General features: G+C 56.3%; 1 protein-coding gene across 15 annotated transcripts in view; it reads left to right on the top strand.

Moving 5' to 3' along the window:
- The window catches only part of RAB3IL1 (RAB3A interacting protein like 1), a 47761-nt gene extending 31107 nt beyond the window's left edge, over positions 1-16654 (top strand). For 3 of the 15 annotated variants that reach the window (XM_061406624.1, XM_061406623.1, XM_061406611.1), the window contains 13 exons: positions 6516-6768; positions 7085-7180; positions 7266-7343; positions 8250-8468; positions 9039-9185; positions 9880-10008; positions 10104-10216; positions 10502-10525; positions 11554-11625; positions 11893-11992; positions 14769-14835; positions 15430-15569; positions 15674-16654. In XM_061406624.1, the coding sequence (XP_061262608.1) occupies positions 6516-6768; positions 7085-7180; positions 7266-7343; positions 8250-8468; positions 9039-9185; positions 9880-10008; positions 10104-10216; positions 10502-10525; positions 11554-11625; positions 11893-11992; positions 14769-14835; positions 15430-15569; positions 15674-15787 (1552 nt within the window). In that variant the 3' untranslated portion in view covers positions 15788-16654. The remainder of the gene's footprint in view (positions 1-6515; positions 6769-7084; positions 7181-7265; positions 7344-8249; positions 8469-9038; positions 9186-9879; positions 10009-10103; positions 10217-10501; positions 10526-11553; positions 11626-11892; positions 11993-14768; positions 14836-15429; positions 15570-15673) is intronic. The other 12 variants (XM_061406625.1, XM_061406621.1, XM_061406627.1 and 9 more) reach the window with 10 other exon arrangements.
- Positions 16655-25087: the final 8433 nt, after the last annotated feature.

Here is a 25087-nt window from a genome sequence, read left to right as displayed (position 1 = left end):
GTGACAATTCTGGGCAAGTACCTACCTGGGATCCTTCCTCCTAGAGGGGGGCGGGTGGTGGTGAGGAGTCGATGACCCTGGCTAAGCCACTGATGTCTCTGGGGCTTGGTTTCCCCAATCTTGAAGACAACTGAGGTGCGTGTCTTGGGTGACTGCTCTGTTAATGGCCACGTCATGGTGCCAGTTCACCTTCTTGGCCCTGGACCCAGGACCGCTCCCCCAGGGTGGGTGGCAGTGACAGGACTCTACAGGAGCTCGAGTGGACCCTCTTCCTTAGGACTCCTTGAGTGTGGGCCCTGAACTCAGAACTCAGAGGTGGCTCCCCTGAAACAGCTGCTGTCCCCCTCCCCCAAGAGTCCCATGCCCATAGTCTTGGATGCCTAGCCAGCTCCGAGGTGATGGGGTGAGGATGGTGACTGGGGTACTTCTGCTGCTGACACAGCGCTAGGCACTTGAGACTTGGTCATCAGAGGCCAGAGTTAGGGTTCTGGGCTAGTTTCCTGCCACTAAGTGGCCACGTGGGTGTAGCCCCTCAGTTTCCCCATCTGCCAGATGGGGGTAATCATACCCATCCCTGGGGGAGGACAGGCTCTGATGCACTGCCCAGGAATGGGAGAGACCACCCCAGCCTCCCAGGGATGGGGGACCGTGTCTTTGCTGCAGGCCTATAGATGGGCTGTGTGATCTTGAGAAAGTCACCTAACTGCTCTGGGGCTTGGCTACCCTAAGGGGATTGGATCTGTGAGGTCCTGCTTTAAGGTGTCACAGGGAGCTCTGGGCTCTGAAATGGCATCAGGGGATCCAGGAGTAAGCCTGGATGGCCTAGGGGATCCAGGGTCGAGAGCAGGTGGAAAGGGTACAACCGTCTCTGTCACCTCCTCCTGGAAGCCCTCCATGATTTACCTACCTCCCCCCTCAACAGGTGGAGATAGCTTTCCTGCCGTTAATCAGCCCACACCAGTCTGTGGGGCTCAGATGCTCAAGAGAGTCCTGCTTGTCCTAGACTGTCCTCACATCTGCACGGGATTTGTGCCCAACAGGGTGGGGGAAGGGAAGCAAAATGAATTCAGCTGTGATGAGAAGGGGGTGTGGTGATGTTGCTGCCAGAATCTGTGCCGATTGCGTGAGGGCGGGCTGGTGGCGTGCCCGGCACATAATAGGTGCTCATATATATATGCATCGTGTCTTTGAGGTCTTGGGGTATCCGTTTCCTTTAGGACCAGACAGGCAAGTGTGCGGCACGTGCTGTGTGCCCTGCTCTGCCCCAGTCGTCGAGGGAGCCCTCCATCCTCTCAGGCCTTTGCCGGCTCCCAATGGAGACATCCAGGCTGGGCTGGGCAGGCAGTCCTAGAGCTGTGGCTGGGAGAGGCTTGGCCTGGCCTACCTGCCTCCGGTGTTCGGAGCTCCCTGCTGACCATCCCAAAGCTGCCCCTGCCCTCCTCCTCCCTCCTGCTCCCTACCAGGTACACACCTGCTTCCCCCTTCCCAGAGTGGTCCGGGCCCACCTTCTCCTACCCCAGGGGTCCCGCTTGCCTCAGTTCTCCGCATTCCTCTGTTCCCATCTGTGACACTGTGTTCTCGATTCTTCTGCAGCCCTCCGGTCCTGGCCCTCAGCTCCTCTGCCACTCATCCCCTCATCCAGGCTCAGGGCTGCAGCTGCTTCCTCTGGGCTGGTGCCTCCCCTCAGCCACCACTTCCCAAATGCCTCAGCAACCCCCTTTCCTTCCCTGAAAGACCCCCTCCCAGTTCCTCATTCCTGTCCTGGGCACTACTGTTGTCATTCACCTCATCCTTGGTGTTTAATTATATTAATTACTGTTAACTTTTGTGGTCCCCCTTTCCAGCCCCTGGGCCGCCACTGATTTCCTCCCCACCCCCCAGAAGTCTTTCGTCTCTCTGTGTCCCCCTCTGCATGTCCCCTCTTAGCCTGCAGCCTGCCTGGCTAGAACAGCAGCCTTGGGTGGAACCCCCTACCACTACCACCATCCCCAGCACCACTCGGGCACTGGCTCCAACTTCCTCAAAACCCCGTCTGCATCCTGCCTCACTTCTCCGAAACCACCATTCATCCCCTTTCCTCCCGTCCTGACTCTTCTGGGTGACAGTTCACATGACGCATTGGTGCCTGGGCTCTGGGTTCAGTTCCCCCGTTGCCACTTCCTTGCTGTGTGTGTTCAGCCAGCTCGCCGTCCCTCTCTGAACCTCGGGTACCTCGTCGTTCACCTGAACTGGGGAGAGCCTCTCGCCGTGGCAGCATCGTAAGTTCACACGTGGAGACACGGAGTAGTGGGCTGGCGTGGACATGAGCAGGAGCTTGGGAATCTGATCTGGGTCTGGAGCTGAAGACTTGGCCAGTACATGAGACCTTTCCTGGGGCCCCCTGAGCCCCTGACGGGAGTCACTTGGCTGTCAGCCTTAGTGTCCTCAGAGCGTGCTTCCTAACCGGGCCGCTGTTCCCTGGGTCGGGATTGCTGCAGACCAGAGATGCTGCAGCCACCCTAGATCCTGGGCTTGGTGGTCCCAGGCAGAAGGCAAGGGTCCCAACTCTCTCCCTCCCCTGGTTTTCAGCACTTGCCTTGCTGGCTCCTCCCCTGCTTGTTTAAATGAACCCATTGTGCCCTGTTAGTCTTTAACTCACAGAGGTGACCTGGGCACTGGTGGGCAGAGAGGGGGAGGGCAGAAGGACTGCATGGCAGGCTGGCCCGGTGGGGCTTGCTGGGTGACTGGGGACCATAGCCTCTAGGGTTGCTCCTCATTTGGCCATTTTTTTTTCTGGTTGGGGATGAAAGCCCTGCTGGCCCGCCTAGGGGTGGCCTGGGGGCTGAGGATTGCAGTTACTGCTCTCTACCTTCCCGCCCCCACTGCCTGTATGCTTCCTGGGGAAGTGACCCAGCAGGGCCTTTCCTGTATGAACTCCCCAGGCTCTAGGCTGCGAAGCTGGGTTGGGGATGGGGGATGTTGGCCGCCCCCACCTACCCCTGACCTTGACTCATTATCTCCCTCTCCCCAGAGCAGATCCCTTCCCAGTGGCCCTTGCGGCATGTCCTGGACACTGAACTCTGTTTCTGCAGGAATGGGGGCTGAGAAGGTTTGAGGAGAAGGCCGTGGACCTGGACTGGGGGCAGAGAGGCAGGGCAAAAGGACTTAAGTGGTAACCCGTGCCGTCCAAGGAGTGAGCTCCCCACCCCACAGGGGCTCGCACCCAAGTTTTTGGCCTTCCCGTGCTGAAGTGTATGGATGATGGCGGATTCTGGCTTGGGTAGACCCAAGGGACTTGGGGTCCCTCCTTCATCTGAACTTTGAATCACAGGAGCTGGCCTCTGGCCCCAAGTGTGAGGGGGAGGGTCTGCAGACTCCAAGGCAGGGTGGACCCCCTTCTCCTCCTGCTCCTGCACCCCTGGCCCAGGCACAGGGAAGTTGGTGATCATGGCGTGGTCCTGCTATCCCCATGCTTTCTGCCATGAAGATTTACTCGTGGGCTTTTCCACTGGGGAGAGTGGGGTGGGTATACAGATGCTCTGTCTCAGGCCTCCCTGAGACACTCTTTCCTCTGGCTGCAAAATAGGGGCCCATCCCCCCAGAAGCAGGCCAAGTGAGCCCTTTAGGAAAATGCTGGGGGAGGGGGGCTTCTGGATACACCCCCAGCCCATGGCCAGAGACCCAGACCACACTGGTGGATGAAGTTCAGGCCTCGTGGGAGAGGCTGGTGGCCTGTGTCCCCTCCATCTCCATTGTCCATTCTCAGTTGTTTCCGACTCTGTGACCCTGTGGGTTATAGCCCACCAGGCTCCTCTGTCCATGGGGTTTCCCAGGCAAGAATACTGGAGTGGGTTGCCATTTCCTTCTCTTTGTCCCCTAGGCGGGGGGTATGGGCGTGGCAGGGTGATCCTTGCTGTGGGGCTAAGTGTCTTGAGACCTGAGATCATGCCCTGTGCCCTGTGCTGTCTCTACAAGTCACCCCCTGCCCTTGGCCTATCGTTCTTGCTCATTCTATTGCAGTGGGCGGCCCTAAGGTGGGGTCCCCACCAAGCCTGAGTGATTATGGCCATCCTCTCAACCGAGGAAGTGGGGCTGGGCCCCAGGTCTCCAGGCTTCCCCCATGGGTGCATCCTCAAGGTCTGGGGTTTCAGGTGCAGGACACAGCCTGGGCAGGGATGGTGAGGATGGTGGGGTGCACGACTAATGTGGGTGCAGACAGCCCCACTATTTCCCTGGGGACATGGCCAGTGACTTCTTCACTAGATTCTCGGTGAGCCCCCTGCAGGTTTTAACCCCATCCCACAGGCAAGGAAGCAGGTTGAAAGAACTTCAGTGACTTTCCCAGGGGCTCGTGTGGACCCCTGGTCGGAGCCTGGCGTGGACCCGGCCATGCCCAACTAGCCTGTGCATTCAGCCACAGCTCCCCCAGTCCTGGACTCCCTTCTGGGAGGCAGTTTGGGTGAAAAATGGGTCAGCTCTCTTTGTCACAGCCAAGGTGGAGTCTCCTGGCTGCCTGGGGGCCCAGTGGCCCTTGATGCCCAAGCAGATGTGTGTTTCTGCCACCCACTCCCCACCCTCCTGTCCGCTGTGGCTGGACAGCTTTGGGCCTGGGCTGAAGACCTAGCTGTGTGTCCCACCAGTGCCCCCAACTAGCTGTGTGACCCTGGGCAAGTCCCATCACCTCTCTGAGCGTCCGTCCCACAACTGTAGAATGGGGACAATACAATGAATGCTATCGAGAGTTTTAAATGAGATAACATGGGCGGAGCACCCCCTGATAAGTCCCCTGGGTGCAGCTCCCGGCCTGGGGCCTCCATAGCACTGCCACAGCCCTTTTAAGCTTCCTGGACCCCCTTGCCAATGAGGACCCCCCACACACACACAAGGGTACTAGGAGAGACCCCATCTGGCATAAACACTGTTGATGGAGTGGCGGGTGTGCATTCCCACTTTATTCATCAAAGCCCCCTGTCCCTAGAAGGCAGGACCCGGAGCCAGGAACCTCAGAGCCAGTTCCAGCATATGGCAGGCCAGGCTGGGCAGCTGGAGGAGGCCATGTGGAGGGATGGGAACAGGCTCATTGCTAGGATCCCTGGGTGCCTGGTGTTCCTAAGGGGAAACTGAAGCTCGGGGGCTGCCTAGTGACTGTCCCAGGGTCCAGGGGACAGACCCCAGCCTCGCCTTACTTCTCTGCAGTCCTGAATTTTATGACCCCTGGGCCTTCCTCTCTCCTGTGTGGGCCCCTCTTGGCCTCCTTCCCCTGCACTTCCCCACTGCTATCAGCAGCCCAGCCCCCCACCCTCAGCCCTGTCAGGGCCACTCAGAAGCTGCTGGCTCAGGCGCCGCCGGCTTGTGCTGAGTGAGCAAGCCCAGAGGTGCTGTCTTGGCATAAACCGCCAGTGTCGGGGCCTCTCCTTCCCTCCGTCCTCAGGGTCTTCTGCGAAGGGGCAGCGTGGAAGGCAGGGGAAGGGGGCTGCCGGGGTCAGAGGCCGGTGGCCCCCACCTCCCACTGCCTCTAGGGTCTTCAGCTTCAGAGAGAGGAGGGTCCTGAGGGCGGGGGTGGGTGCAAGCAGAGGGAGGGGGCTGTTTGCCTGAGTTCACAAGGCAGACCAAGCAGAGAGCTGGGAGTGCCCTCTACACCATCCAGAAGGCAGGAAGCAGGGCTGCTGTTCTCAGGCTGTTTGCACAATCTTCCTGTCTTGGTCCTGCCTACCCTGGCTGGATCCTTCCTCTATGATCCACCCTAAATGAGACTGAATCTGCATAAAAATTGTATGAGAGCTAGCAACGAAGGCAGTTCCCACTTCAAGGTCTTGTGTGCTGAGGCGGATCCATTCAGAGTGTCCCTTGGAGACTCAAGGAGATCCAGCCAGTCCATCCTGAAGGAAATCAGTCCTGAATATTCATTGGAAGGACTGATGCTGAAACTGAAACTCCAATACTTTGGCCACCTGATGCGAAGAACTGACTCATTGGAAAAGACCCTGATGCTGGGAAAGATTGAAGGCAGGAGGAGAAGGGGACGACAGAGGATGAGGTGGTTGGATGGCATCACCGACTTGATGGACACAAGTTTGAGCAAGCTCTGAGAGTTGGTGATGGACAGGGAGGCCTGGCATGCTGTCTTCCATGGGGTCGCAAAGAGTCAGACACGACTGAGCGACTGAACTGAACTGATGCATTCAGTGCCCTTGAGGTGGGGCCGTTGGGATTGGCCCAGTTTTGTAGGAGAAACTCAGGCTGTCAGCATGGAGGCATTTATAGTGTCTGCTGGGCAAACAAGTACTTGCTGTGTGCTGAGCACTTATGTGATCCTGGGCTGGAGGGGGTGGTTGATAAAGGTGAATGAGTCCTGTCCTTGTCCCCAGGAGACCCTATGCTTGGTCATTCTGCCCTTGTGACAACCCCAATGATGGCCCATTTTACAGATGGGGAGACTGAGGCCCAGGGTTGCAGGTGCATTGCCCATGGCTGGTCCCTGGGCTCAGTTCTCCAGGCCTCAGGACCCAACCCTGTATCTGCTCTTTGCCTTGCAGCCAGCCTCACCCAGACGAGGGCCACCCGCCACCCCTTGAAGCTGTCCCCGTACCCTGGAAGAGCGTGGGCCCCTGCAAAAGCCACAGGGAGTCCCTGGGAGGCCTACCAGAGACCCCTGCAGGGGAGGAGGCCCAAGGCGAGGAGGGCCCTGCAGCCACCCAGCTGGACGTGTCACGCCTGCGCAGCTCTTCCATGGAGATCCGAGAGAAGGGCTCGGAGTTCCTGAAGGAGGAGCTGCACAAAGCCCAGAAGGTGGGCACTGAGGGCGGGGCGAGACACAAGGTGGGGGTGGGGTGGGGGAGACAAGGGGCTGGCCTGGGAGCCGCGGGCTCTCACCCAACACCCAGAGATGTCACCCTCCTGTCAAGGCCACCTGCATGCCACGCCTGTGCTGAGTGTGAGGGCAGGGCAGTTCCTGTGACTTTTAAATGACTTTTATAAGTCTTGACATCCCTGAAAACCAGTCCCAAGCTCTAATGAACCTACAGCTAGGGTTCAAAGAGGAAGCAAGCTCGGGCCTCTAGGCCTGTGTGAGATGCCCCCTGGGCACGGCGCCTCGTTTCCCCAGGAGCTGAAGCTCAAGGATGAGGAGTGTGAGCGGCTGTCCAAGGTGCGGGAACAGCTGGAGCAGGAGCTGGAGGAGCTGACAGCCAGTCTGTTCGAGGTGCGGGCCCAGGGCACAGTGGGGAATGGGTCTGCTGGGCGTCCATTGTGCCCCCCAACTCACGCAGAGCCTGCCGTCTTCCCAGGAAGCCCACAAGATGGTGCGAGAAGCCAACATGAAGCAGGCAGCGTCAGAAAAGCAACTGAAGGAGGCCCGGGGCAAGGTGAGGCCCTCATCAGCCCGGACCCCCTGCCCACCTCCCAGCCCTGCAAGCGCTGGCCTTCGAGACCTAATCGGACCCTGGCGTGGCCTGGAGGGCCGGCAGGGATGGGCCGACAGAGGCCCAGTAGGGAGGGCAGAGGTCTGAGACAATCCTGCTGAAATGTGCCAACTGGTATGGGAGCCCAGCGATCTGGGCCTCTAGGTGAGCTTCCAGTGGACCACAGAGACTTGCTGGAGGCTTCTCAGGGGCTGGGAAGATCCTGTTAGCCTGTAATTTCTTTTCCCTCCTCCCATACCCCCTTTACACAGCAGCAACATCAGCAACATCAGTCTGGCTGTTTGAGCCTGGACAAGTAGCTTTATCCCTTGGAACCTGTTTGCCCGTCTGCAAAAGTGTGATGGCCAGGCTTGTTTCTGACTCCTGGGGACCCCTCAGTGGGAGGCCCAGCTGACTCCCAGACCCGTGCACCTCAAGAGTCCTGGTTTCGAGGATGACCTTCGCCAGGCTGTATCTCCTCTTTGAACCTCAGTTTCCCCATCTGTGGTGGCTCCGATGGTAAAGAATCTGCCTGTAATGCAGAAGACCTGGGTTCAGTCCCTGGGTCGGGAAGATGCCCTGGAGAAGGAAATGGCAACCCACTCCAGTATTCTTGCCTGGAGAATTTCATGGACAGGGGAGCCTGGCGGGCTACAGTCCATGGGGACGGGAAGAATCAGATACAACTGAGCAACTAACACTTTCACTTTACTTTCCCTATCTGTAAAATGGGTATCTCAGCCCCTACCTCAGAGGCTGTTCCAAGGGTCACTGGTGGGGTTAGGTGCTGGTCACAGTTCTGAGCTGGGGTAGGGCAGCTGGGATGGCGTCAGCCTTGGACTAACATTATGGCCATCTCATCCTGGCCAGATTGACATGCTGCAGGCAGAGGTGACAGCCTTGAAGACACTGGTCATCACGTCAACACCAGCCTCTCCCAACCGCGAGCTCCACCCACAGCTGCTCAGCCCCACCAAGGCCGGACCCCGCAAAGGCCACTTGCGCCATAAGAGCACCAGCAGCGCCCTCTGCCCCGCAGTGTGCCCTGTTGCGGGGCACATCCTCACCCCGGACAGGGAGGGCAAAGAGGTGAGGGGCGTTGGTCAGGCAGTGGTCGCGGTAAAGGGAGCCAGCGCCCCCTGTCAGGCAGACAGCAGTGCCCAGTGGGGACCCACCTGCCCCCCACCGTGGGACCAGGAGCCTGTCCTGCCCTCTCTGGGCCTCTGTGTCCTCTGGTTGTGAGCGCCAAGTGAGTTCCCTGTGGTATGAGGTGTCTGACCCTCAGGAGGGCACAGGGGGTCTCTGTCCAGGTGGGACAGCGGCTGTGATGTCCTTGGTTGTGGGTCTTGGGCAAGCAGGGCCCTGTCAGCACCTTAGTCTCCTTGTGTAAATGCGGATTCCTGGGGCCACAGGAGCTCAGCTCAGGGCTGCACCCAGCGAACGCCCTGCATGCCCACGAGGACTGTAGTGGGATTCGGGTTCCTGGGGTCTCTGAGGCCCAGGTGGCCCCAGCTCCGTCCTGCCCCAGGCCTCCAGGGAGGAGGCCCAGGCCAAGCCTCTCCACCCACTTCTGAGCTCTCAGCTGCCGACTGGCCTCTAACGTCTCCTTCCTCTGTCTTTCTCTGTGCATCCGTCTGTCTGTCTGTCTTGCCGGCCCAGCCGGGGCTGCCTCCCCTCCTCTCCCTGCTCCTCTGCGTGGTCCCCAGCAAGGCGGCTCACCTCACCTACGAGCCGGCCTGGCAGCTCCCGCCTGGGGAGCTGCCCGTGGGCCTCACCTCTGCTACTTCCCTCTCCTTTTCCCGACAGGTAATGGCTCTGGAGAGGGGCCACCCCCCTCCCCACCCCCTCCCAGCGTCTCACTCTGCATGTGCCCCGGGGCAGCCGGCAAGTTGTACGTGTTCCCTTCTGTGTGCACACACCTGTGTGAGCCATGGGTCCCAGCTGGTCCCCACGTGTACTGGTGTGTACCTGCAGGGTCACTCTTCAACTGTCCCTCCTCAAAGAGGCAGCGAGGGTCTTCGGGTTGAGACCCCAGAGTGAGTGAAAGTCGCTCAGTCATGCCTGACTTTTTGCAACCCCATGGGCTATACAGCCCATGGAATTCTCCAGGCCAGAATCACTGGAGTGGGTAGCCTTTCCCTTCTCCAGGGGGATCTTCCCAACCCAGGGATCGAACCCAGGTCTCCTGCAGTGTGGGCGGATTCTTTACCAGATGAGCCACAAGGGAAGCCCAAGACCCTGGGCCCCCATCTAATTCTCTAGTGCCAGGAAACTAAAGACACACCCGGAAGTGAAACTTGGGAGTTTGAATCTCAATTCTGCAGTGCAAAATGAAGAGAAGAGTTCTCTAGGATTTGGCTCCCCTGCACGGCCTCAGGCCCAGCAGGCCCTGGGCTTCATCCTCCCTGGCTCCCCACCGACTTGGGCCCTGCCTGTCTCTGCCACGCTGGCCACCCCCTCAGTGCCCTGACCCCCCACCCGGCTCTCCCTGCCCCCACAGGTGGACACGACCCTGTTTGCAGAGTTCCAGGCCTGGAGGGAATCGCCCACCTTGGACAAGACCTCCCCGTTCCTGGAAAGGGTGTACCGGGAGGATGTGGGCCCCTGCCTGGACTTCACCATGCAGGAGGTGAGGCGGGCAGAGGGCGGCCTGCTGGAGGGCCCGGCCCCGTGGCCAGAGGCCAGCCCCTCATCTCCTCCTTCCACCTCCCCACTCCGCTGCAGCTCTCGGCCCTGGTCCGGGCTGCCGTGGAGGACAACACGCTCACCATCGAGCCCGTGGCTTCACAAACCCTGCCCGCGGTGAAGGTGGCCGCCGTCGACTGTGGTCACACCAAGTAAGCTTAGCGCCCTGCACCCTTCCTGCCCCCTGGGAAAGGCCCATGTAGCTTTGGGCTGCCATCAAGGGGGTGGCCGGGAGGGCTGAACCTCAGGGCTGCCTGCTGGGTCCTGCAGGGGGACCCCAGGATGGGCAGGGCCACCTGACCAGAGAGGGACAGCGGCTGCCCCCACGCAGGGCAAGGAGGCATCTGTGGCCGAGATGCTGCCTCTAGTCCTGGAGCTGGGGTCCCCCCTCCTGGCTGGCCTGACGTGCTTCCCTCTCCACTCCCTCTCTCCCGCAGTGGGTTCCGGGCCCCGATTGACACGTAAGTGATGTCATTTGTTGACACTACCTCCTGACAATGACCTAAGGGCCCTGGGATCTGGTCCTCCTTGCTTCTTAGCTGGCACTGGGCAGGGGCAGCGTCAGAGCTAAGCTGCCAGCGTGGAGCGAGGGCAGGCACTGGAGCCTGTGAGGGAGGCCCACAGTGGGAGGCTTGTCACGGAAGGGAACACTTGAGCCGCATTTTGAAGGATGAATAAGTTTGCTAAGCAGGGAAGCGAGCTTCCCCTATGACTCAAGGGGGTTAAAGAATCTGCCTGCAATGCAGGAGATGTGAATTCAATCCCTGGGTCAGGAAGATCCCCAGGAGAAAGAGATGGTTACCCACTCCAGTATTCTTGCCTGGAGAATCCTGTGGACTGAGGAGCCTGGCAGGCTACAGGGTCAGATATATATGTAAAGAGTCAGATATAACTGAGCGCTAAGCATGTACGCATGCAAGCAGGGAAGGGCCTTTGAGACAGAGGTAACAGAATGAGTAAAGGTATGAGAAGCCGGAATATTAATGGAAAACACCATTGGGTGGATAGTCACAGAGTCGGGGCTCAGGCCACAGAGTACCTATGGGGCTAGTGTGTGAAGGACCTCAATGAGGTTTGGGCTTTAACCCACTAAAGTCAGCATTTCACAGATCATCAATTAACATTGCCTGAAAAGAGGATTCCCTGTTCGGATCCTGGAGGCAGCAAAGGTTCTGCTAAGTCCTGCAGCCAAGGAGCCTATTTAACCTCCCTTTACTTGGATTCTCCATAACTATTTCCTGGGCAGTAGGGAATGGTAGGGGGCTAGATGTGGGTTTGGGGAGTAGCCCTTGGCTGTCACATGGAGAAGAAGGGTAGAGATGAGGCAGAGAGCTGTTGGAATGAGTGAAGGCATCCAGGTCAAAGGTCCTACTGGCAGGACCTAGGACTTGGTGACCTAAGTGGAGGAGAGAGAAGACTCCTGCTTAGTTGGAAGAAGGGGCGACTGGGTCTCAGGGTTCCAAGAAAGAAGGAGAGTGCGCATTTTTAGGGGCTGCAGAGGATGGAGCTTTGGTATACCTGGCCTGCGGTTGACTAAGCCCTCCTGTCCAACAGGGGTGAGGTGAGGGGGTCAGAGATGGGGTCCAACTTGGCTTAAAAGTCTCATCCGGGGACTTCTGGGACTGCCCCCCCCCCACACACCACCACCACCGCCGGCTGAGTTCCAGGCTCCTTGGGAAGCTGGGGCTAGGGGAGAGAATGCCAGTCTCCACTCTGATGTCTGTCTGCCCGCCTCTCCCTATGCCTTCTCTGGCCGCTGCTGCTTCCCTACGTGGACTGGGTGGGCGAGCCCCAGCCATCCCCACGGCCCCCCTCTGCTTTTTCCCAGTACATGTGCCCTGAGTGGGCTGGCCTGCGCCTGTCGTCACCGAATCCGGCTTGGGGACTCTGAGAGCCACTACTACATCTCACCGTCCTCCCGGGCCAGGGTGAGTCATCCAGTGGGAGAGTAACCGGGTTCCTTAGGGGCTCCCTGGGCTGGGACTCGGAATCCCAGGCTGCACAACCTACAATCTACAGATCAGGGCACAGGCTCAGAGAGGTGCGGAGACTGACTTGGGCCACACAGTCAAGCCAGGTGCGTTTGTTTGCTGCTGCTGTGTAACAAGTTACCATAAACTCAGTGGAGTATCTGTTTATTATCTCACAGACTCCCTGGGTCAGGAGTCCAGGCAAGCTTAGGGTCTTCTGCTCAGGGTCTCATGGGTTGCAGGCAGAGTGTCAGCTGCAGCTGCATCCTTTCTAGAGATCCAGGCCTTCTTCTGAGTTCATATGCTGTTGGCAAAAGCCAGTTCCTTGTGGTTGAAGGACTGAGGTACCTGTTTTCTTGCTTGTTGAAAAGTAATCATGGGAATGATACCCATCACCTCTGTCATTCAATGTAACCTAATCAAGGGAGTGTGATTAGTGTGATTAATCACTCTAGTGACACTAGGGTTCAGGTGAAAGTTCCATGCTCCTGACCCCTGCTCTAGCCCCAGGCTTTGGAGAAAGAAGGTTCTGAGGCTTGTCTGACAGTCAGCCATGGGCACCGAGGGGCCTCCAGGAATCCCAGCTTCTGCCCTCACCTGCCAGGTGACCCAGGATGAGGTCACTGAGCTGGGATGAGGGTGGGATGGGTGGACCCCAGACAGTGAGGAAGACTGGGAAGAACAAAAGTGTGGAAAATGCTGAAGCTTGGTGTGAAGGTGACACAGTGTGGAAGGCCCTCTTGGAGCAGCCGTCTCCTCCCCTTGACCTTCTAGAGGTGCCTCACGGGACTAAAGTGGGCTGTTTGCCATCATCGGGCAGCAGGCTGACCACCAGGGCAGCTCATCTGGTCCTGATGCCTCTGCCAGGCAGCCCAGCATGGGTGTCCTGGTGAATCCTCCCAGCAGCGAGCTGAGCTCCCAGTGCAGAGAGGAAGCTTGGACCTTAGAAAGGAAAAGGGGTGCATCCTGGGTCACTCAGCCTAGACCTCAGGTCTCCCCATCCTGGACCCAGTCTCTTTCTGCTGCAGCCTTCACCCTCTGCATCTGTGTCCAGAGTCTTGTTCAGTGGCCATGGACTCCCTTTGTGCTTTCTTGGCCACACCCCATGGCTTGCAGGATCTTAGTTCCCCAACCAGGGATGGACCCACGCCCCCTGCAGTGGACACACTAAGTCTTAACCACTGGACCATCAGGGAAGTCTCCTCTTTGTTCTTTCTGATCCCAACCAGGAGATCCATACCAGACGCTCCCAGGCCTACAAGATTACATCTAGAACATTGGTTCTTCCAGGCCTGTGTGTCTGCTGTGTTGGCCAGAGCTGGAGTGGGAGAGGAGATGGGTGTGAAGTTTTAGGATGTGGTCCCCACCCTGAGGAGACCAAGGAGTGTGGAATCCATAGGAAGAAGAGAATTCTGTCCCCAAATCACGGTCCTGGGGAGAGAGGACCACTGCTCTCCTCCCCTCCCTACTCAGGAGTCCACTGGTGGAGCCCACTGGCCACAAGGCAACTCCATGGCCTGGGATTCGAGCTTCTCTGGCCCGCCCCACCCCATCCTGTACAGCCCTCCCAGGCGGCGCCTTGGCCACCCTGGGTTAAATCCCCTGACCTGGCCTCTCTCCCACCTCCCTGCCTTTGCCAGGGCCCCCAACCCAGAGCACCCACTCTGTCCTCTTGGCAAGGGCTCTTGTCTGTTTGAGGGTCCAGCAGGAGCATCACCCCTCCCACAACTTTCTCCACTCCCCAGGCAGTGGGCACCCCCTGCCCCGACTTGATGTCCCTCCCCCAAAGCATTGGATATTCAGAAGAGCTGGTTGTGAGAACAACTGCCAGCTGTCTTCCACCCTGTCTTAGGTTGGGTTCCCTAAAAGCAGAGCCCAAGATGGAGAGTGTGTGCAATTCTCAGGAGGTGAGGGAGGGAGGCAGAAGCAGGGACAGGCAAAGGTGAGGCCTCCGCTGGAGTCTGCCTTCATTGCTCTGCAGCCCAGAGTGGGTTCTACTCTGAGGCAAGGGCGTGGCTTTTTATACTCCACACGCCAGTCATTGGCCCAGGTTTGAGAGGGTACTGTGGTGCAGGGGGGTATTAGCAGCCAGCACCCTCAGCTGTGGGGAGGTGGAACCCCACCCTGGGGGAGGGGCCTGGGCTAGGCACCAACAGCACTCTCTCCAGGGTTTGAGTCTTTGTGACCAGGATCAGATCTGAGCCAGCCCAGGGTCCCCAGTGCCCCACAGAGGGCCTAGCATGGCAAAGCTAGGGGTCTCAGGCCGGGATCCAGGGCAGCCAGGTGGGCAGCTTCTGATTCCTCATCTTTCCTGGCATCACTCACGGCACCTCCTAAGGACTGGATGCCCCGGGGCCTCCAGCATCCAGACCTAGCAAGCCCCTCAAGGGAGCCTGGATTCTTGGCAGCCTGCCGGGGTTTCATCTTCCATTTCAGCCGCTTCTTAGCTCCGTAGCCTCCGCAGTTGTTGTCGGGTCGTTCTCGCAGTCTCCACTCCCCCGACGTGTGGAATGGGAATGGTAGGCACGTCGGCCTCTTCGGATCTGCGTAGTTGATTAGTTGCCGGCATCGTTTTTTATTAGGAATAATAGTGTTGCTCCTGTTAACTGTAACGTTAGAGCCCAGCGGTAATCTGACTCTGCCAGGACGTGGGACTTCCCAGTGTGGTCTCCGATCTTTCCTGGCTTTTGTGGCGGGGACCGAGAGGTTCACACCCTGTCCGTTCTGCCCACAGATCACGGCCGTGTGCAACTTCTTCACTTACATCCGCTACATCCAGCAAGGCCTGGTGCGGCAGGACGGTGAGCGCCCCCTAGTGGCCGATTGGGATGGCGCCCGGGAGCGGCGGCGCGGGGTGGGGCGGGTCAGCGGTGGCCGGGGCCAACCCCAGCACTTTGCTGCCTCGTGGGGAGGACTCAGGGAGAGGGGAAGGCTGTGAATTAGCAAAGGGCTCCTCGGAGCGTCTGTTGCTACGCCCTGTGGAGAGAGGAAGAGCGGAAGGAGCCTCCTGGGAGTTGCTTCACCAGGAAAACCAGCAGGAGGCTCCTGCATACCTGGATCCTGCTGCTTTGTCTTGGGCAAAAACCTTTCCCAACCCCAGGGGCCTGAACGAACAGCATCCCTGTTACTGGCCTGGCTTCCGAGACCCTACACGGTGGGGCCTCCCCTGTGAATCAGCTCCCCGCTGCGTGGCCTCCAAGTGGTGGCTGAACAAGGGCTCGCCCACCTCCCTCTGTAGACCCTCCCCCACCCTTGCCTGACAAGTCCTCTGCCTACCTGCTGTGTCCCCTGCCCCCATTCTGCCAGGCCAGGGGATGGACCCTGCTCAGGGTGGCTGGAGAGCACTTGCAGCCTGTCTGAGTGTGTGACTGCGTGTGCGTGCATGTCCGTGTCAGGCTATGAAAGTGACCGTTGTCACCTTCAAGGCTCCCAGGTGATCAGCACTCAACAGTTTGCAGGACCTCAGAGAGGAGCCTCTAAGAGGTCCGGCCACTCACAGAGGTCATCTGTCCCGAAGGACTGGGGAGTCCTAGAGGTGCCTGCCAGCTGCTGTACCCAAAACCAGGGGGAAGGGCCAGGCCATCTGCCTGAGGTGACCCTGGGGTCACTGAGCTGTCCACCTTCTCTCTTTACCTACAGCGGAGCCCATGTTCTGGGAGATCACCAGGCTGCGGAAGGAGATGTCACTGGCCAAGCTCGGCTTCTTCCCCCACGAGGCCTAGGGCATGGCCCAGGCCCAGAGGGCGGCTCTGAGCTGGAGACAACATCCGCCCCAGGACAGACTGACAGAAGGGGTCCTGGAGCCAGCCCTGAGCCAGAAGTTGAATGGAGGAACAAATGGCCAGGCCTCGGAGGCAGCACTGAGCCGGCACCAAATGTCCAACCCTGGATAGGACCTCAGGAGGTGACCTCCTCGCCTCCTCAGTAGTACTACAGCCACCAGGAGACTTTCAAGAAAGCACCAAAGACCAAGTAGCTGGGAGCCATTACAAAGGGGCTCAGCCCTTGGCAGAGGACCCCTGGGGCAGCCAGCACCCCCTTGCTATCCCAGGAGCTGTTGCCTGCTGGTGCCTTGCTGGCCCATCTCCAGGGTATCTTCCTCACCCTTCCAGTTCTCAAGCCCTGGGCACCAGCACCCCCTAGTGGCCATACTTCACCCCATTCCCAGATGGCCTCCCCAACGAAGGCCTAGTGGACCTGCCCTCCCAGGTGCCCACAGGGCAGCAGAGTTAGGAGAGGCGAGCAGGGCCTCCCCGGCTGTCTTCCACTCCATCCTGTATCTGCCTGAGATGGATCGGGGCCCTCGTCCCCCTCCCTCCCTGCCGGCTGAGCCCACCCCTGCTGGGAGGATGGGGGCACTGTCCTCCCAGAGTCAAACACAAATGGGCCACAGGATGCCCAGGCCTGTTTTCAGCTGTGCCTGGCCATTCAGACAATGGGGGCTGAGATCACCCAGCCCTGCACGCAGGCCTGGGGTGGGGTGGGCAGGACCCGGGCCCCTTCTCACCCCGCACACATGGTGCTGGGGAGCCAACCTGGACACATCCCTCACCACGTCCGATTTCCTCCTCTGAATGGAATGTAGCACGATCTATTTAATAAAGGATGGCTTTGTTGGTAGAGGCTGGGCAGCCACGCGCCTTCACTCCTGCGCCCTGGGGCTTGGGCCAAGCCTTGGGCATCTGAAGGAATGAAACAAAATCCTTTCCTTGCCCGCCCTCGTGCTTGGGATTAAACCCAAATCCTGAAGGGATTGCTGAAGGCAGCACCCCCCGAAGTCCTCCCCAGTGTTCCGTGGGCCCGTGGGTTATTGGGGCGGGGGGAGGGTGAGCCCAGCTCCCCCTCCCTGTGAGGAGGGGTCTGCTGTCAGGAGAACAGGGGAATCTGTCCCGGCCTCCCCAGAAATCCTGGGCAGATCCCCTCGAGGTCCCCCTGCCCGGTATCACGTGGAAGTCTGGAACTCAGAGTCAAGGCATCAAGGCCTTCCTGGCGCACGTGGGACGGAGGCAGGATTGATTGGTGATGTCTGCCAGCAGCACAGCAGGGACTGTGGTCACTCTGGTTTTCCCTGCCCTGGTTAAAGGACAGTAGTAGTCAGAGGTAGAAGAAAGTGGGGGTGGCCCGGGCCTCTGAGGCCCCAAGGTGGGCTTTGAGAGGTGTCTTGGTGCCCAGTCCCCTCCCTACTCGTAGAGATATGGGCCAAGGCCAGTGGGTGTCCTTCTTTGGCAGGGGGCATGAAAGCTTCTGGGTCAGTATTTACTGAGGCTGGTGATCCCTCGAGGGGACTTCTCTGAGACCTTGGGGCCTACCTCAGCTGGTAGGTCAAGGCCCCCCACTTTATCACTCGTTCCAGCCAGTAGCCTTTTCCCTCTTGCTCTTCTGCCTCCCAGATTCTTCCACCGCCACAGACCCTCCTCTCCATTCCACTTGTGATTTGAATACCTTCTGTCTCCCCAGCCCCCCTGGGATGTTCACCAGCTAAACCTCCTGTCGTAGACGGTCATTTATTCACTCAACAAACACTGGGCAACTCATGCGCAGACAGTTCCTGGTGCTGGGGGTAGCTTGTTGGAGCTGAGACTCTCATGGGGAGGCTTGTAATAAAAATAATGCATGGAGAGCATCCAGCATGGCAGATGGAGGAAGTGACGGGAGGAGGGCGATGGAGGGTGTCAGGGAAGGACACATTACATGGAGTCACCTATGTCCTCTCCTGCCTACAGTTTCTCTGTGTCCTGGGTCAATCCTGGGTCAGCTGGAGGACTAAGGAGGATGGACATCTGGGCCCTGGAGCCACGCCATCCCTGCCCCGAGTTTCTGTGCTCCTGGCCCAGCCGTAGCCACCATCAAGGAGACACCAGGCAACACTTCAGAGCCCTGGCAGAGATTCCCCACCCCAGACTTGCTCTGCCTGCGCCTGCGATAGCATTTCCTGGTGTCACGCCCAGATGAGGCGAGGTCAGCCAGCAGTATGCTAAGATACCTGGAGGCACATGTGACTCACACACTGTGGCCTCAATATCTCAGTATTTATGAGCGCTATTATGTCCTGGGGTGGATTCCGAGGCCTTTACATTGTGAAATGAAAACACCTCTTGCCATATTAATAAACAAGAAATGTCACAGCCACCAGTGATTTCTGACCTCCAAATGTGAACGGGGATGCGATCCAGCGGTTGCTGCCACCTCTCATGGTGACTGCTGAGGAGCTGGGGGAATACAAAAAGCGAGGTGAACAAGCAAACAGGATTGGCCCCAGAGAGCTGAGTGTATACGAAAGGAATGAATTCAGTGACCCCCTTCCCTGGTGGCTCAGACGGTAAAGTGGTAAAGCACACAATGCGGGAGACCCGGGTTCAATCCCTGGGTTGGGAAGATCTCCTGGAGAAGGAAATGGCAACCCACTCCAGTATTCTTGCCTGGAGAATCCCATGGATGGAGGAGCCTGTTAGGCTACAGTCCACGGGGTCGCAGAGTCGGACACGACTGAGCGACTTCACTTTCACTTTCATACATAGAATGCTAAATTCCTTAGCTTGATGCTGCTGCTGCTGCTAAGTCGCTTCAGTCGTGTCCGACTCTGTGCGACCCCATAGAGGGCAGCCCACCAAGGCTCCTCTGTCCCTGGGATTCTCCAGGCAAGAATATGGAGTGGGTTGCCATTTCCTTCTCCACCTTAACTTGTTACCTGATTTTTAATGTTCAGACTGCTTGTACCCTTTGTTGCAAATTTGAATATAACCCGACTTCCACTCCTGCCTCCTTGGAGGCAGTTTTCTCGGAGCTACTGAGATGCCGTCTCCCTGGCTTGGAGTCCTAAGCATTCCCACCAAATAACTCTACTTTCAGGTTCTGACTGTATTTTTTAGTCGACTGCTGGTGCTGCTACTAAGTCGCTTCAGTCGTGTCTGACTCTGTGCAACCCCATGGACAGCAGCCCACCAGGCTCCCCTGTCCACGGGATTCCCCAGGCAAGAACATTGGAGTTGGTTGCCATTTCCTTTTCCGTTTAGTCGACAGCATGAACAAATTCACTTAATGCTCAGGGTACCCCTGTGAGGTACTGTTTCTCCCCATTTTGCAGATGAATTGACTGAGGCACCAAGAGGTCGCACAGGAAAAAGCAGCCCCAGATTAGGAATAAATGAGCCCTGTCCCAGAGCCGACGGCGTCAGCCAGCCTCCTAGAAGCTTTCCTCTCACCAGCTGCCGAGTTCCTGATGCTGCCTTAGGCCCTTCTGTTTTTCAGTTGTGCAGAATTAGGGTCAGGTGGCGGCAGACAGGGATTTTAATCTAGGTCTGTTTCTCACATTTACCTCCTGACAGCTGCACCTGCAGGCTTCTGGGGGCGGGGGCTCTCAGGGCTTCGGGAGTTAGGAGGGGAAGGCTAGCTGACATCAGCCACACAGGAGCTCTTCCTCTCAAGTGAACTTTCTAGATGAGCCGCTCAGGTCTTGCTAAGTGCCGCTGGCACAGACAGCCACGTCTTAAAAGCCAGCACCAGCTACAGTCATTGAGCCTGAGCCCAGCCCCACCCTGGCCTCACACTGTGTGTCACATCTTACCATCTTCCGAGCCTCTCCTGTTTGATCTCACCAGGGCTGAGGACCTGGGCAAGTCACTCCCCTCTGGGCCTCAGTTTTGAGTTGGGAATATCGGACTAAATGACCTTTGCAGCACCACCACCCCCTTTTTAAAAATTTATTGTGGTTTAAAAAACAAACAAACCACAAAATTTACCATCCTAACCATTTCTCATTGGACAGTTCAGGAACGTCAAGTATGTTCACATTGCCATGAAACAGATCTCCAGGACGATTTCATCTCGCATATCTGAAACCGTGAACCCATTAAAGAACTCCCCTCCCTTCACTCCTGGCCACCACCAGGCTATAACTACCTCAGTGATTTTCTCTAAGTGGAAAGTTTAGTCGTTCAGTTGTGTCCTACTCTTTGTGACCCCCAGGAATTGTAGCCTACCAGGCTCTTCTGTTGGAGAAGGTAATGGCACCCCACTCCAGTACTCTTGCCTGGAAAATCCCATGGACGGGGAGCCTGGTAGGCTGCAGTCCATGGGGTCTCGAAGAGTCGGACACGACTGAGCAACTTCACTTTCACTTTTCACTTTCATGCATTGGAGAAGGAAATGGCAACCCACTCCAGTGTTCTTGCCTGCAGAATCCCAGGGATGGCGGAGCCTGGTGGGCTGCTGTCTATGGGGTCACACAGAGTCGGACATGACTGAAACGACTTAGCAGCAGCAGCAGCAGGCTCTTCCATCCACGGGATTCTCCAGGCAAGAGTACTAGAGTGGGTTGCCATTTCCTTCTCCAGAGGATCTTCCCGACTCAGGGATTGAACCCGGGTCTCCCACACTGTAGGCAGACACTTTACCATCTGAGCCACCAGGGAATCAGGCAGTATTTTGTCTCTTGATGACAGGCTTATTTTACCATAATGTTCTCAAGGTTCACCTGCGTTGCAGCAGCCTGGAGCAGGATTTCCATCCTTTTTAAGGCTGAATAATGCTCCATTAGGGCTTCCCTTGTAGCTCAAATGGTAAAGTGTCTGCCTACAATGCAGGAGACCCGGTTAGATCTCTGGGTTGGGAAATTCCCCTGGAGAAGGAAATGGCAACCCACTCCAGTATTCTTGCCTGGAAAATCCCATGGACGGAGGAGCCTGTTAGGCTACAGTCCATGGGGTCCCAAAGAGTGGGACAGCACTTCACTTCAATGCTCCATTGTATGCAGAGACCACATTTCATCTCTCTGTTTATCTCTGTTGACTGCTGGTTTGAGCTGATTCTACCTCTAGGCTAGTGATTAAATAATGGCTGCTATGACCCTGGGGTACAGATATCTCTTTGAGATCCTGCTTTCACTTCTTTTGGATATTTACCCAGAGGTGGGACTGCTCGATGATATAGTAGTCCTATTTTTGTTTTATGTATTTTTAGCTGTGCTGGGTCTTCATTTCTACACTGGCTTTCCTCTAGTTGCAGAGAGAGGGGGCTGCTCTCTAGCTGCAGTGCACAGACTTTGCATGGTGGTGGCTTCACTTGCCGCAGGGTTCTAGAGCACGTGGGCGCAGTAGTTGTGACTCCTGGGCATTAGAGCACAGGCTCAGTAGTTGTGGCTCCTGGGCATTAGAGCACAGGCTCAGTAGTTGTGGCTCACGGGCTTAGTTGCTCCATGACACGTGGGATCTTCCCAAATCATGGATCAAACCCTTGTCTCCTGCCTCGAATTCCCTGAACCACCAGGGAAGCCCTCTTATTTTTCATTTTTTGAGGAACTTTCCTACTGTCTTCCATAACAGAGGCAGCATTTTACAGTGTCACCAGCAGGGCACAAGGGTTCCAATATCGCCATATCCTTGCCAACATTTGCTTCATTGGTGTTTTTTGATAATAGCCATCCTAATGGCTGTGAAGTGTTATCTCACCATGATGTTTTCTTTTTTCTTTTTAATTGAAGTATAGTTCAATTCCAGTATTGTGTTAATTACTGCTGTACAGCAAAGTGACTCATTGATACATATATTTTTCATATTCTTTTCCATTATGATGTATCATAGGATATTGAATATAGTTCCCTTGCTGTTTATCCATTCTATACATACCAGTTTGCATCTACTAATCCCCAACTCCCATTCCTCCTCTCTCCCCCGCACCCCCACCTTGGCAATCACCAGTCTGTTCTCTCTGTTCCTGACTTTGTTTCTGTTTCATAAATAGGTTCATTTGTGTCCTATTTTACATTCCACATATAAGTGATGTCTTATTCCTTCTGACTGACTTAGTATGATAATCTCTAGTTGCATTCATGTTACTGCAAATAGCATTATTTCATTCTTTTCTATGGCTGAGTAATATTCAGACATTCAGATTGTTTCCATGTCTTGGCTATTGTGAACAGTGCTGCTCCCAACACAGGGGTGCATGTATCTTTTTGAATTATAGTTTTGTCTGGACATATGCCCAGGAATGGAATTGCTGGATCATATGGTAAATCTATTTTTATTTTTCCAAGGAACCTCCACCGCTGTTTTCCACAGTGGCTACACATTCCACCAACAGTATAAGAGGGTTCCCTTTTCTCTTCTCTATACCCTCTTTGGCAATTGTTGTTTGTAGACTTTTTAATGATGGCCATTCTGACCAGTATGAGGTGGTACCACACTACAGTTTTGATATGCATTTCTCTGAGATTAGTGATGTTGAGCATCTTTTCATATGCCTATTGGCCATTTGTGTACAGCCTCTTTTTTTTTTTTTTCCACTAAGGTGTATTCTAAGGAGCTCTACTGAACCATCATAGTGATGCTTCCAGAGTCTTTCATGCTTGGTAGGGCCATAGCTCTTGCACAATGAATGATAACTCTTCACTGAGAAATTGTGTCTACTGCTGCTAAGTCACTTCAGTCGTGTCTGACTCTGTGTGACCCCACAGACGTCAGCCCACCAGGCTCCCCCGTCCCTGGGATTCTCCAGGCAAGAACACTGGAGTGGGTTGCCATTTCCTTCTCCAATGCATGAAAGTGAGAAAATGAAAATGAAGTCGCTCAGTCGTGTCCAACTCTTAGCCACCCCATGGACTGCAGCCTAGCAGGCTCCTTCATCCATGGGATTTTCCAGGCAAGAGTACTGGCGTGGGGTGCCAACGCCTTCTTCGAGAAATTGTGTCTAGGGCCTAATAGCCAAGTTCACCTTGGTGAGCTTGTGTGTGTGTGTGTTCAGTCACCAAGTCATGTCTGACTGCAGCCTCGTGAGCTGTAGCCCACCAGGCTCCTCTGTCTATGGAATTTCCCAGGTAAGAATCCTCGAATCCGGTTGGCATTTCCTCCTCCAGGGGATCTTCCTGACCCAGAGATCAAACCCGCCTCTCCTGAGGCGCCAGGTGTATTCCTTACCGCTGAGCCACACGGGAAACCTGCTGCTGCTGCTACTGCTGCTGCTAAGTTGTCTCAGTCGTGTCCGACTCTGTGCGACCCCATGGACTGCAGCCCACCAGGCTCCTCTCTCCATGGGATTTTCCAGGCAAGAGTACTGGAGTGGGGTGTCATCACCTTCTCCATGGGAAGCCTGCAGTGAGCTTTAATTCAAAGCCAAATTACAAACCTCTGACTTGGGTCCACTGCAGAACAAATGCCTGGGTTTGTGACTGCTCTTTCTGGGAGACGCACAGCTTTTCTCAGAAATTTGCCCGACTGGGCCACCGCTGCCCCTCTGTGATTTGCCTGAGTCCCACTGGCCTACACAAGCATCACTCGGCTCCAGGACAGTGACTGGAGGCTCTGCAGGGGGATGGAGACTTCAGTGTGTCCAACAGGCCGTGAAGCAGCTCGTGGAGAAGCCCAGCAGTGGCTCATGTGACATCACCCCCCCCACAAAAAAAATGCCCCAGCCAGTCAGACCCTCCTTTGCCTTTTGTATACTTCCCCTCCCCCTGCCTCAACCCAAAGCCTTGACAGTAGCCCCATGGCAGCTCAGGAATGTCAAGTGGTACCTCTCTCTTTCCAAGTAGCCTGAAGCCTCACTGCCCTGATGGGGGTTTGGAGACAATGGAATCCCAAGATTCCCCAGGGCCTCCGACTCTAGGAAAGTTGCCAGATTCCCTGGTTTGAAGCCCAAAGAGGCTACGGAAGGTCCGGAGGCCCTCAGAAAAATGAAAGCTGTTGGTGGAGCTCCGGGGAGAAGGCACAGTTAAGGCTTTAGAGCAATCGGCTTCCCCAATGGTTCAGTGGTAAAGAATCCACCTGCAAAGCAAGAGACACAGGAGATGCAGGTTCAGTCTCTAGATTAGGAATATCCCCTGGAGGAGGGCATGGCAACCAACTCCAGTATTCTTGCCTGGAGAATTCCATGGACAGAGGAGCCTGGTGGGCTATAGTCCACAGAGTCGTAAAGAGTCAGACACGACTCAAGTGACTTAGCACTCACTCCAGGTGGTAAGAAGATTCAGCTGCCCATCTCCCCTTGTTGGGATGAAGTAGCTGGAGGCAGTGGCCCAGGCCTGAGCCCTGTCCTTGCTTTTCCTCCTAGGGGATCCTTTGTGGGCCTTCATCTTCCTCACCTCTCTGGGCGCAGCTGGGGCAAGCGGAGGTTCTAAACCACTCAATCCCCTGCTACCTCACAGGAGCTGAGACCAGGCTAGGGCCCAGGGAGAGGGTCAGGGGTCAGTAACTGACCACTGATGGCAGCTGAAGATAGGGTGAGGGCCACGTCTCTTCCATCCTGTTGCCCATGTGTGAATACGATGGGGCAGGGGCATCAGCAGTCATCTCCAGCTGCTTAGCTGCCAGCTACGCTCCTCCACCCCCACATGCACTCAGGGAGGGGATTCCAGGACGCCTCAGTAGAGACAGCTCAGGCAGCCCTCCGCCATGGTCTCCACAAGCTCTTACTGGTTGTCCTGGTAACCAAATGCAGGTGCTCTGGGTACCAAGGAGAACTCAGAGGCCTTTTCAAACCCTTCTTTGGACCCTGGCCAATCTGGTCCCACAAATATTACTGAGTGATTTCCTACGAAGTGTTAAATGAAAATAAAATGCTAGCACATCAGAAAACTATAGTTAGAGTTCTCAAAGTGTGTTCTCCAAACCAAGACACTGGCATCAGCATCACCTAAGAACTTGTTAAAATGCAATTCTCTGCCCCCAAAGCAGACCTGCTGAGCCCTCCTGGGGCCTGAGCCCAGTAGTCTGTGCCTTAACACACCCTCTGGTGATATTGATGTGGGCTCAGCTTTGAGCCTGCTGCGGCTGCAGCATAAACCTTAGCCTGATTTCATGCCTTGTCAGGTGTGAAATCTTAACTTTTAGAAACAGATATCTTTATCTCTGGGGCTTGCCAGGTGACTCAGTGGTAAACAATATCTGCCTGCCATGCAAGAGATACAGATTTGATTTCTGGGTCAGGAAGATGCCCTGGGGAAGGGCATGGTATCCTACTCCAGCATTCTTTCCTGGGAAATCCCACGGACAGAGGAGCCTGGTGGGCTACAGTCCACATGGGATTGAACAACAGTCGGACACGACTCAGCCACTAGAC

Source organism: Bos javanicus, chromosome 29 (assembly GCF_032452875.1).
Source record: "Bos javanicus breed banteng chromosome 29, ARS-OSU_banteng_1.0, whole genome shotgun sequence".
In the NCBI taxonomy this organism is placed as follows: Eukaryota; Metazoa; Chordata; class Mammalia; order Artiodactyla; family Bovidae; genus Bos; species Bos javanicus.
This window is presented reverse-complemented; position numbering and strand designations above follow the sequence as displayed.